At 46.4% G+C, this 13,479-nt stretch overlaps 1 protein-coding gene across 1 annotated transcript in view; it reads left to right on the top strand.

Annotated features, from left to right (window-relative positions):
• EPS8L1 (EPS8 signaling adaptor L1) overlaps positions 1 to 13,479 on the top strand; it is a 235,832-nt gene that overhangs the window by 200,872 nt on the left and 21,481 nt on the right. The window contains exons 11-14 of the mRNA XM_069638029.1: positions 3,194 to 3,282; positions 4,200 to 4,274; positions 5,095 to 5,243; positions 8,889 to 9,030. Coding sequence (XP_069494130.1) covers positions 3,194 to 3,282; positions 4,200 to 4,274; positions 5,095 to 5,243; positions 8,889 to 9,030 — 455 coding nt within the window. The remainder of the gene's footprint in view (positions 1 to 3,193; positions 3,283 to 4,199; positions 4,275 to 5,094; positions 5,244 to 8,888; positions 9,031 to 13,479) is intronic.

The raw sequence follows: 13,479 nt of genomic DNA, 5'->3' as shown, positions 1-13,479 counted from the left end.
AGAAATTATCATCAGTTTATCATTGTTCTTTTTTTATTTTTATTTTAATTTACGGTATATGGCTTAAAGATAAAACCTTTTACCAATTTCCAATGTATAGCTTCAAAACACAATTATCAAATATAATTATCCAAAGAGGTAGAGAAAAAAAAGAAAAGAAGAAAAAAAAAGAAAAATGACCAGTTTACATTTCAAACATTAGCAAACGTAATTTTACAAATTTTCAAATAAAAGAAATATTTCCTTTAAGAAATGTATCAATGCCAGTGACAGAAAGACATTCGCTCCCACTGCATCAGGATAGCCCACCATTGCTCAGCCAAAATGGGCCGCTGCTTGTTAACAAAGTTTCCCAACCACTTAGTCCTAGCTCTGACAATTGCTGGCCAAAAAAGCACCAGCTGTTTCAGCATCTCTCTGAGATCCTGTTGCATACAAAGTCTGCAGTTGATGCCTGCTAGTTGTCCTGTTGTCCTGACTCCCAAAATCTCTCTAGTTGGGAATAGGTTTAGTCTAAAATGCAGGCACTGCCGAAGGTAATGGGAATTAGGACATTTTTGCAGGCACTTGGGGAGCGAATTTAGGGAGCGGCTTTCAAAACACGTTTCCCCATAGCCTTTCAGTTCAGCTCTCTCCTCCTCAGTGTTTATCCAATCTTGCTCAAACAACTTGCGCTTTACTTTAGTGGAATTAGTTATCAAGGAGTCTTCAGAAGAATCCAAGCTCTTCAAGATGCTTGTGCATATCGGTTTCCATTCATCAAGTATCAGTACTCTGGACTTTTTTGCATTTATTTTTAGGCTATTGGCGTTAACATAAGCTAGTAACGCACTCAGTTGACGTTGGAGCCCGATAGGTGTTTGGCCCACCAGGACGAGATCATCCACGTACAGCAATCTACCGAAAGGCTCACCCGCAATTTTCAGTGGGAAACACTTTGCTGTATTTAAGGCCTTCTGAACATCTAATAAAAAAAGGTTAAACAGTGCAGGTGCTAGTAAGCAGCCTTGCTTCAGGCCCTTCAAAGTCACAATCGGTTCAGACAGAGTCTAACTCTCAAAGATGTCCCTGTGTAGAGATCTTTCACGGCTTCCAGTAAATCATCTGGGCATTTCCATTTCTACAGCTTTGACCATAACTTGGTTCTGTCCACAGTATCAAAGGCTTGGGCCAGATCTATGAAGGCTAGGTAGATTTTCGTGTTGGTTTTCTTTTTTTCTTGTACGCGTCCCTTGAGGATATTGATCAGGAAAACGTTCAGGACAGTACCAACCCCCTTCACGGACCCAGCCTCTCTTATAGCATTGATCTTAGTAGCAGCGCTCCACTTTGTAAGTTCCCGCTGGATTAAGGCTGCAAAGATCTTTCCAGCTACGTCCAATAGCGCTATTGGGCTATAATTTGCGGGCTCTGATCTATCCCCCCTTTTAAAAATGGGGACTATGATTGCCTTTTTCCATGATAAAGGAACCTTCTTCACCTTTTTGATGTGATCAAATTGAGTCCACAGAAAGGAGGCCCACAACTCGGGGTTTTCCTTCAGTGTCGCATTCGACAATCCCAATGCCCTCAAGTTACTTGCCTTAGGAATCAAAGCTAGAATATCGTCTCGAGTTGTTTGAAAAGTCCATCCAGTGGTCTTCTGATTCATGAACGTTTGTGGAGAGTATTGCAAACCTTGAGGCAGAAAAGTAAGGTGTTCACTCCAGGCTCTTGCTGACACAGCGTTTATAAGAAGTGCTTCCTGGGGTGCATTTACATCATGTATTGCCTGCCCGATTTCACTTGTGTTTTTCGCATCAATGCCCTTTTCGCATTTTCTCCGAATCCTTCTGTAGCATCTCGTGCTTCTGGGCCTTTATCCTGTTGTGATATTCTTGTTTTCATTTATTACCTTAATAGCTGCAATGTCAGAGTTCTCTTTTTTCAAGCACCTCAGGTTGGCGTTTAGGGTCTTTTTCTTAGTGGCTAACAGTTTATCATATGTATGTTTTGGGAAAAAGGAGCACTTCACACTGTGTTTCCTGTGTTCTGTTTAAGAATAGTTATTGCTGTAAAGATTATTTATGCTTATGAAATTGTTTTCTTTTTCCTTTTTATCTTCTTACATTTTAATATATGTAATGAACATAGCTATGCATATAAGTGTTTTTTTTGGGCGAAAAGGTTTACTTTTTAAACCAAAATGTTAAAAAATACAATAAATGGCGATCGTGGTGGAAACCTGTCATCGTTACCTTACTGCATGCACACTACAACCCACAGCTAGCTAGACTGAAATCTAAAACCCCTCTAAATGAAAGGGCAACATAGGTGGCTGTGACTCTGCCTTTTCTCCCCTGGTTCCTTTCTACTTTCGAGTAGACAGAGAAAGTGTCATTAACTATGCACTATGCGTACATATGATTGGGAATAGACCAGAGACAGCCAGGTAACTGCATTATGCTGCTTTTAGCCACTAATGCGCAGAGCTCTGTTTACACAAACAGCAGCTAGAGGAAGGGGTATAATAGAGATGCCAACATACAGAGAGGAAATATACACACAGCAAGAGACTGCCTCATCCAGGGGAAGAAGACCGCTAGAACTACAGGTGAAGAGAGGTTATAGGTGGGGGATGAGATTCAGGAACAACCTCAGAAGACACCTTTTTGCAGAAATTCAACAATTATGATGTAATTTAATTTCAGAAAAGCTATTGGTACATGCGTTCCAATCAAAGATGGGATATTAACACAGTTTAATTTCAAATAAACGATTGACAATTAATGCCACTCAATTTGAGAGGAGATGTTGGTTGATATGTGATTTAAGTTAAAGAAAAAAAAGACTACTGACAATGTATGTGAACCTAGACATTTGACAAGTAGCGCGCTTCCAAAAAGAATGTTGATGACACGCGATTTCATTTGAGAGGGTCTATTGAGGATAAGTGTTTCCATTTCAGAAGAACTACTTTTTTCAGGCGGATCATTAGAGATCTGTGAATTGATTTTAGAAGAACTATTGACATGGGCGAACTTACTATGGGTAACTAGTTATGATGCTTGATTTCATTGCAGGCAGACGCAGGATGCATGATTTAATTTCAGAGGAACTGTGGACGATGTGCGATTTCGCTTCAGTGGGGAGGGCGGGGGTGTTAAGACGGGTGATATTATTTAGGGAGTAACAATGTGTGATTTTATTTCAGAGGGACTGTTGACAATCAGAGCCAAGCCTCCTACCCTGGAAGAATACATAGCTGCACTCCAGAAGTTCAAATACTGTTTCAGCCTCTTGGTAAGAAAAAGCTTCACTGTCAGATTGGGAAGGTCACCCACTGGAACTGCCACTGTCGTTCAATACCAGAGGCAGCCTGACTCAGAAACACTGGAGGGTGCACTCAAAGTAAATTCACTGATTAAGAGCCCTTCAAGAAGTGACCCTCATTGTCAAACTCATCCACAGATCCCCACAGATCCAGCTTTTTCCCTGACCCCTTTGATTGAACCACACACGCGGGCAGGCAACACAACCTTTTTGGGAACTCAGGAAATTGCCCAGCAGGTTTATGGTCGCTAAAACACCATAGAGCTGGGGTTGAGTCAGGTGCAGGCACTCAATAGAAGAGGGGCAGTACCCGAGATGTTAGTTTGGTCCGGCTTTCTGGGACACTTTAATGACTGGAAGTGTAAAACAATGGTATTGACGCACTGCGATTTGAACTCACCATTTCCCACACATTTTCCTTTTAAAAGTGTGCCACTGTACTACTAAAGCAGTTTGCCATGAAAAGTCGCAACTTGCGATTCGTGAATGCTACTCAGTTGTTTTCTGGTGCCCCGGACATTTTGCACCGGACATTTTTTTGTCGAACGATGATTCTGGTGAGTTCGTTATGCAGGCTTAACGTGTGACTTACCCTTCTTGAATTCCACCGGCATGTAATAGGCAATGGCAGAGCAGAAAAACACTTGTTTCCACACACACCTCCCATTCCTCGATCTCAGATAAAGATTTGACATATGCTAATAGAGTCAATGCGCCATTTTCTATTGCAGGCCGTCAAAAACATATCATTACTCACAGGGCGTGTCATGGAAAGGCAGGGTTGAGCTGCACTTCCGTATAAATTACCCACATTGCATGTCTGAACTGACGTCTTCTGTGCGGGCGCGACCATGCTGAACTACGTCTCAATTTTGATTCCATTACAGGCACGGCTTAAAACCAACATCGTCAACCCCAGCTCAACAGAACTGGCCCAGTTTCTTTTCTCCCCTCTCAAGACGGTAAGTTAATGGACTTCTTCTCGGGAGTTTCAGTAATTCACCTGTTCATAATGTGTTTTGTCTTTCTACAATATGTGTACCTCTACTACCGTGCGTATATGTCTGTAGCAGGGCACAAGTCATAAATAAAAGTGAGGAAGCTAATTAGCATATTCAAAGGGGAGTGACGTCACAGGAAGTGAACGTGAAGTGAAATATACGAATTCCATTCAAGTGGCCTTTACTAATCCAATAAAGTGCACAGGGAAAAATTGAATATGTGACTATAAATCAACAAAAAATAATAAAGCACAAATCATGTGCGCCTGTTAAAACGAAGCATTTGTAGCAAAACATTCCGAGCAGAGAATAGATACATTTTACACATACCTTCGTTGTGCGTTCATGTGGTCTAGTGAGTAAAGGTCGTCGCTGAGATACTAACACATCCTAGATTCGGCGCTCTTTGTGGTGTTCGAACTCACACTAAAGCAGTTTCTCGATGAACGGGCGCTAGCTTGTTACATTTTTTACTAACAATCTCAAAAATAAGCAAGGGCATGGCCTCTGAAAAAGGTGGGCGGACTTGTGCCCTGGCTCTGAGTGGGGGTGAGATGCGGGTGTGTGTGTGTGTGTGTGTGTGTGTCTGTGTCTGTGTGTCTGTGTGTGTCTGAAGTTTCCCCATGACATGCATTCGAAGCATGAGTATTAAAGATTGATAAATGCATATAAATAAATTAAATACATTGGGATTTGTGTTTTTCTACTTTTCCCGATGTAGCTTGCATGCTCGGTTGTCCTAAGAGCCAACTTGTGATGTAACTGATGACTTTGTTTTTAGGTGGTGGACAGCTCTGGGGGTGTTCAGCTGGCACAGGAGGTGAAGGCTCCCATGCTGACCAAGGAGGCCATCAGCCTGCTAAAGGAGTCCCTCAATGACCAACAGATGGAACTCTGGCAGTCCCTGGGGCCAAACTGGACCCAGCCAAGGTTTGCAGGAAAACAGAAAGGGGTGTATGCAGTGATGTGATCGAATAGAAAACAAAGAATGCATTTTTAAATGAACCCAAAAAATCTAAAAAATAACAATGAATCAAAACAATGAATTTTAGAAAACTATATATATGTGGTTGGGAAATGGAATAGTAGATTTAGGGGTGGGGGGAAAGTATTTTAAAAAGGGGGGTTTGAGGAACGCTCCCCCAAAAAACACCCAAAAAAAATCCTTATTTTTTTTAGATGTTTTTTCTTCATGCAAAATTAATTCTTTGTTTTATAATTCGATAAAATCACATGTAACCACAAAGTGGTCATCAAGTAAACTGAGACATCCATACATATGAGGGAAGCCTGCGCGTTGACACTTTACTCAGCAACAACATCACTAACCCGCAATCCTAGATCGAAGGTGGTCCTACAAGTGTTAATTCAAAAGGCAAAGTAGGAAGGTTTCCTTGCAGTGCCAGACAGTGCCAGGGGTTTAGCAAACAGTAGCATGCTTGGGGTGCATGGACAGAGATTTGAGGAGCTTGGGGCCCTTGGGTGCACTGTGTGAGGTGGTTGGGGACCTTGAGCAGACAGTGTGAGGAGCCTGGGCCACCGGGCGGTGTAGTTAGCTTGGGGCACATGGAGGAGTTTGGGGAAATGGACAGAGTTTGAACTTGGAGCACAGAGCACTACTCTGCGGAGCATGGTGCATGGTGCACATGAAAATACTGTGTCAGGGCTTTGAAAGCATGATCATGCAGAATTTGGGTTCATGCATCTTTAATCCATCACCTTTGACATACTCTCGAGCCCACGCGCCTAGGGGAAATGCCCCTCTCTATGCAGGATTTCTTATTATCTAGCATCTCACACCTCCTCTGCAAGAACTTTGTTCATTCCTACCTTTCCTAAATAGCTAAATAGCTGCTCCACCTTTGAATTGACACTGTTAAAGCTGATTAAGGATTTTGTCCACTGCAGAAATATATTTTTCCCACCATTAAAAACACTTTTCCTCCGCTCTGTTCTGACACCTGTCTTATTTGGAAAAGCCCTTCAACAAAACGTGTACCCAACTCATTTTCCAACAGGAAACGACCAGCCACGTATTCAATGTAATTGCGCTGAGAAACAATGCATTCCACCAGATGCCTGTGCTTCTTGTCGCATCCTCACGGTCCTTTTTTTACAAATGAAAGATGTTTTTAATGTGCTCATCAATTGTTCAGTAGCCATTTATTTGTTTACTGATACTTCATGGAACTGTGTCAATCACTGACTTACGGAAAGAGACATGGTCTTATCTTCCTGGGAGGATAGCTCAGGGGCAACTTACTCGCCTTGGAGGCAAGACAACATGGAGCAACACAGGTTCGATCCCCCGGTTCGCACTTAGAAACCTCTGGGTATTAAACGCGTTATAAATAACCAATCAGATCATATCAGATAGCTCCCCTCCTCCCCCGCCCCACCCTCACATCCTCTATTTCCCCGGTCACCACATGTTCCTCTGGACATGAAGTACCTTGCTACATCTTCCTGCAGATGCAAACTCTTAATTTCCCAGGGATGTAATGTGGGAACCTAAATGTGCGCTCTACCTAATGGCAACATGAGGAGGGTTGCGGTATCCGCATGTGGTACGCTACCTGAGACTCTGGAATAGAAAACCTAATAGGAAAATAACTATGGTGCCTTTGTCATCCTTTATTAGGGGACAATTCTGGGGGAACCCCTTTGTGGGAAGTAACATTTACAGAAAAGAGTAGCACTGCTAGACATTATTCTCCCCTCCTCCTCATACGTCCACCTCACCCCTTGCACAAGTCTGCCACTACGAGGCAGGTTATTGTACCCAAAGTGATCCTCTGGTCCAGATCACACTGTTTAGTAGAACTCGTCGAAATCCCCAGTGGGGTTGCCATTCCAAGCAACAACACACTGGGCCACACCTCAGCAATGGGATTGTGAGCACTACATCTGTAGGGCCAACCAACCCTTAGAAGGCCATGGGCACCACGTCAATGGATCCAGCGCTAAGTGCCAAACTAGCATGCCCAGTTTGTGCCCACCACCTCAGACAGAGACTCTGCATCTAAGGAGGGGGACCCATTACACCGTAGGGTCAGGATCATACGCATGTCTCAGCTTTTCGCAATGCTGTCATATTGTCCCTCCAGGTGTGACTAATGCAACTGTTGTCATAGTCTCTGCTGCCTGAACTGATTGTACAGTAGTGTTGGCTCATTTGTGCATTGCTGCTTATGTGTAATAGTTATCCTACCTCTTGCATTAGCCTCGTACTCATTCCACGCGAGGGGCGCTCCCACAGACATCTCTTGTCCCAGTTGTTGTAAGAGAGCAGCGGGTCTCTTTGCACTCAACCGCACCTGATGGCACTGTCACAATCCCATTTACTGCTGAGTACTCAGGGTGAAAATGATCTCCTGCTGCTTTGGAAAATATGTACAAATAACCTAAAAGGCCCATCATGGGCCCATTTCTGTGCATAATTGGGACTGGGCTCAGTTGGGTAAAAAGACTTGATCGGGAAAACATTCAATGACTGGTGCACACGTACGTCCTTGTCACAACGGCTGGGAGTGGCCCTCAGTCACTCGCAGCCCCTGGAACCCAGTCTCTGCCATATCTGGCCTCAACACTGCCCTACATGCATCCCGGAAGTCTCACGTATTGTTTTATAGCATCGCACCATGGGAGTATACTTGTCAGAGTTATTTATCCTTCTGGAGATTGCTCACTTCCGTGCATCTGGCAAGCAACAGTCAACTTCCCTCCACGTGAGCAATTTAAAATGTCTGGCACCGGAGAGGTTCAATCTAAACATTTAATTAAGATTCACGCACAGTGCGCCAATATCGAGAGGCAGTCTCGCCTATAGAAAATATGGGGATCCAGGCCTTTCTCACACACTCTCACACACACACACACACACACACAGGCATTTCTGGAAATCTCACATTCCCCCACACCAGTCCACCCCTAATGTTATACCAAAAATGTTCAAACATTTGGCTCAGTCATGTTTACAGATATTACACATTGCACAAAAGCTTGTGTGAGTTATGGGGTGCACGCCTGGTTGGGGCCTGGCAACAGAAATCAAAGGCAAGTCTCGGAATCTGACATGTTTTGGTTTTAACTGGACTCATTAGAACTGGACTCATTAGATATTATTTAAAGCTAGTTAGGAGTGGCATATGGTACCACTCCATCTCTCCTTTCAACCATTGTGTGGACTACTTTGGACCTGTGTGACTTACCCAATCCACTCCCTGATCTTTTGATATGATATGATAGGTCATTTATAACGCGCTTAATACCCAGAGGTTTCTAAGCGTGGATCCGAGGATCGAACCTGTGCTGCTCTGTGTCATCTTGCTTGCAAGGCGAGCACGTTGCCGCTGAGCTATACTCCCGAGACAAATTAAAATTATACCTTTGCCATTTGCCAGTTTGAGACCTGGATTTATGTGCCTATTATAAATGTTTATACACATTTGTCAGCCTTGAGATGTATTAAAGATGTAACCACCTGAAATGTCAGCATGCATTTAAAGAGGTTGTGATGTCACTTCCTGCACACGAACCATTTTGGTGTAATGGCCTCACCTTTTTTTTTTGCAGGGTGGAGTTTGGCCGGGACTATGCCATTCCCTATACACCCACATTCCTGAGCGGCTGGGAGCCCCCTCAGTACGACTCAGATGGGAACCCATGGGAGGATCCTGTTGAGGTGCAGCACCGCCATGAGGAGCTGAGGTCACAGGTAGGGGGGATTAGATGTCCTGAGGGTAATCTTCCTCTTCTCCTTTCCATTGAACAAGCTTGCTGTATCACTTCTCTGTCTCTCTTTTGTTTGATCCTTTTGTACTACTGAATTGGTACATGCCCCAGAGTCCCTCCCCATGTGCATGTCCTTACCCTGATGCAGATTCCCACCTTGTTTTATAGACAGCAGAATAGACCACCAGACTTGTGGCTGCTCATTTTCCAAGAGATTCTATTTAGTCCCCAGCTTTTACGTGTACCATATTTTCAAAGTTAACAGTGGCCTTTGTCATCTCTCCTCAATACTCCCACAGGTAGAGGAGCTCCTGTTGTGTGAGCCATCACTGAGTTCTTGTGCCTTAAAATGAGAAAGTGAGGTGTCCCCCCCTCCCACACCCACCCCTCCCCTGGGAACAAGACTAAGCAAGCATATTCCTGATCCCGACAGCAGCTTGGTCCACGGACCCCACCCTGTCGGTCTGTGCCTCTGCATCCCACCACGTGAGGTTGCACACACATTGCCGGGCAGTGGTCTTGCCAGAATTTATCAACAGGAAGGGCCTACACCGTATAACTACACATCAGCGGTGGCCCCGCTTAACAAAGGGAGATACATTCATTTAATTGGAGTGTTTGCTTTGTGTGCCCACATGAACAGGCCAAAGTGAGAGCTTCTGGAGGCTATCTTGATGCGAGTGTAAATAACAAATGTCACTATTGCATGCCTAAATGGTTCTCTTTTTACCATTTGACTAATGTTGAAGTTCAGAAGGGCCCTAGCCAGAATTCCAATATTTGCACGCAGGATCCACAAAGAATGCTGGTGACCTACGTGTTCGTGAACGCGTCCCCATGGTATGCGCCCTCTTAACTGACATCCTCTCACTCAACTCTCACCAGTGTTCCCTCTCTGCATGCCTTACCTTTTTGATAAAGTGCTCTGTTGCTTGGTAGCGAGGCCTGCACTATATACATCCCATACATACAGACATGGACCAGTATACTCTCTTCTGCAAGACAACAGTCATCTACATGCAAAACAACTGCATCGTGTACAAAATCTAAAAACAGTAATGAAGACAAATAACCTGCCCACATTCCTCACCCAACATCCGGTTCTGTAAGTCTTGGCATTGGTAGCTCATGTCAGTATGGATTCCTGTATAGATCAGAAATACAAGACTACAAGTATGAGGATTCCATATGGTGTGAGGCTAAAATCTAATGCTGGTACATTATTTCATAACTTGCATGTAACAACATGAGATTGTGCACAATTAGTTGTACTACCTTCATGACCTACGTATATCCCGGAGCCTGATTTAGGAAGCCACTTGCTTGTAGTCATCCTTTGACCAGCATACAACATGTTTTTATGTATAAAATTCATAAAATGTGCAATTCCACAAAACAATTGAAACATTTTCTATGCATCGAACAAGAAGAAATACACCACCACCACCAGCATTTATGAACTCGTCAGAGCACGGCCAAGCAGTGGCCAGAATCACAACTCTGCCTGTGCTACTGTTGGCGGGAGGGTTTTGCAGTGATGAGGCGTGCATTTGCAGCAAACAGGTTTATGGCATATAAGTGGTGAAGCAACACGCAACCGGCAGTCATGGAAGTGACTTCTACCCTGGGTAGAATTTCTGCATACGTATAAGCATATTAGCTTTAAACTTGAGATTCCCCCAAGCCATTAAAAGCACCAAGGTGCAGTCTGTGATATGCAGTAAATACAAATGAAATATCCATTCCCCAATTACTTTATTGTCACCAACTCATTCTCTTGGGTGGAGCCTACTCCCTGCGCCATCAAGTCGGTGGTTCCTCTGGGCCTATCCTAGCTAGACGGTGCTAGAATAGGTCACAGAGACAGGGCATTCTTGCGTTTTGCTTCTTAAAGATTCCTTCGCCTTTGGGTAATGTTCACCTCTTTCAGAAAGTTAGGCCCTTCAAGTACCTCCATACTGTCCACAGGTTGGTTTGGTGTTGATGCAACAGGTTCCTCTGCATGAACGCCCCCTTCCCAATATATGTCAAACCTACGCAGTGTTAAAAAGAACAACATTTTTCAATTGCATGCGTTCCTCTACCAACGGTGGTGCTGACAGATGATGAGAGTCTACACCCTGAGACCTTTTGATGCCTTGTGCTCTTTCTGTGACAGTTCAACGCCCTTTGCACTATTGAGTAACATTTCGACATTTCTCTCTTTGTTTTATTGTCAGGGACAGCCTTTTTATCGACCCATATGAGCACTTTATTGTCTTCATAATATCCCCAATACACAGCTGATACAGCAATGTTAGACATTAATTAATTCATCTTTTGTAAGCCGCTTAATACCAGATACCAGACTCACAGCACGACCAGGATTCAAACCTCTGCTGCTCTGTGTTACCTTGCTGTTGGGGGTCTCTGGGTGCCCCCATGCGTGCCCGTGAGCCCCTCCACCCACAGACTCAGACCAGACACGTCTGTGTGCTTCGGGCTCCCCGGTCGCTCTGACGCGGCCGGGAACGCCCCGTTTATTTAAGACGCACGCGGCGACGTGCAACGTCACGTCGCCGCGTGCGCGTCTCCCTCACGGGGCAACGCCACACTCCTCCTTTTTCCGGGAGGAACAACAACAACAGACACTTCCAAAAATTGCACTGCACACAACATAACAATTACAAACTCAGAGCCCATGCCCCTTTAATGTCAGCCTCCCGATTCCCCTTACTCCGGAACACAGTCAATCGGCCCCAGCACATAGTCTCCGAGATAGGCAGGTCTCCCTCGCCCAGCCCTCTGGGGGTACCTCCCGCCTACCTCAGCCGCAGGATTCCCAGCTGCTCCAGTGCCTCGTTCTGGCGACCCCACGAGTTCCCGCCGGGGGGTATCTTCATCCGGGAGGACAGTCTCATCCGGGTCAGGCGGGAGCTCAGCTCGAGAGTCCCCCAGTTTCTTAAAGAAGCTCACATTTCGAGTGACGGCCGACTTCCCGTCCGAGGCCGTTACCATCGATCCCTTTACTGCCACCACGTCCAGCGGCTCTGGTTCATATGGGAGCGAGAGTTTTCCGTGGGGATGCCGATTCCTGATCAGCACTTCGTCGCCCGGTTCCAGCCGCTGCGGACGAAGACCCCGCCGTATGTTCTCTTGATGTGTCCTTGCCTGTCGCTCCGCTTCCACCCGTTGGTCATCTATTACGCCGGGTTCCTTTTCATGTACCTCCGGGAGGAGACCTCGGGGGCACCTTCGGAACAGGACTTCAGCCGGGGCCACCCCCGTCGAGGCGTGTGGGGTGGTGCGGTACACTCTCAAAAACTGGTATAGCGCCCGCTGGAGGGGCTGTCCCTGGGCTATCCGGAATGTTTTGTTCAATGTCCTCATCAGCCTCTCCGCGTCCCCGTTCGCACGGGGCCACAGCGGGGACACCTTCCGGTGCGCCACTCCACAGCTCTCCAGAAATTCCGAGAACCTAGCGCTCTGGAATGGGGACCCATTATCCGAGCACAGAGTCACGGGAAACCCATGGGTGGCAAAGATTTTCTCCACAGCGCCCACCACGTGCTCAAATGCCACCGACTCGACGAATTCCACCTCAGGGTATCGGGAGTATTCATCCACAATGGCCAGGAAGTGAGTGCCTACGGCCGTGGATCCGCAGTCCGCATGTACGACCTCCCAAGGCCGGGTCCCTCGTGGCATTACTTCGATTTCAGGCTCCCGCTGGACTGGGGAGGCCGCCTGGCACCACACACAGGCCGCTACGAAGTCGTCCACTTTTTTCTCTAGCTCGGGAAACCACACCTTCAGCCTCAGTCTCGCCTTCGTCTTGGCGGCCCCTTGGTGTCCCTGGTGTGCCAGGTTGATGACTTCATGGACCTTGGAGCCCGGCACCACCAGGCGATCGCCCCGCAGCAGCAGGCCCGACTCCGTGAAGGACAGTTCGTCCTTTACCTTCCAGAGTTGCTCGAGGGTCACTTTAGCTTCTTGAGTGCGCCCTGCCACCAATTCCAGCACGGACTTCCAGGACCCCGACCGCATCGAGCTCCTCAAGATGCGGAAACACTCGTCGTTGGCCGCAGCACTCTCCAGTTCGGGTAGCGGCATTGCGTTGGGGGTGGCACCCTCTACCACCATCCTGACGTGGTCATCGGCTTCCTCAGCACACGAGTCTTGTGCGGGTCCTCCACCGCCCACCGGGTGCCTGGACAGGTAGTCAGCCGCATTGTTGGCACCCGGCCGGTAGATCAGGGTGACGCTATACTCCAGAAGGGCCAACATCCACCTCTCGATTCTGGCTGGTGGTTTTGAAGATGATCCGGCCATGATCGGAAGCAGCGGCTTGTGGTCCGTTACCACTGTCACGGGTCTCCCCAGCACATAAAGCCGAAAATGCCGACAGTCCCACAAGACAGCCAGGGCCTCGCGTTCAATCTGCGAATATCTC

The sequence above is a fragment of the Ambystoma mexicanum genome, chromosome 1q, assembly GCF_040938575.1.
Source record: "Ambystoma mexicanum isolate Mex_15411 chromosome 1q, UKY_AmexF1_1, whole genome shotgun sequence".
Taxonomy (NCBI): Eukaryota; Metazoa; Chordata; class Amphibia; order Caudata; family Ambystomatidae; genus Ambystoma; species Ambystoma mexicanum.
The sequence above is the reverse complement of the archived record's forward strand: the minus strand, read 5'-3'. Positions and strand labels throughout refer to the sequence as shown.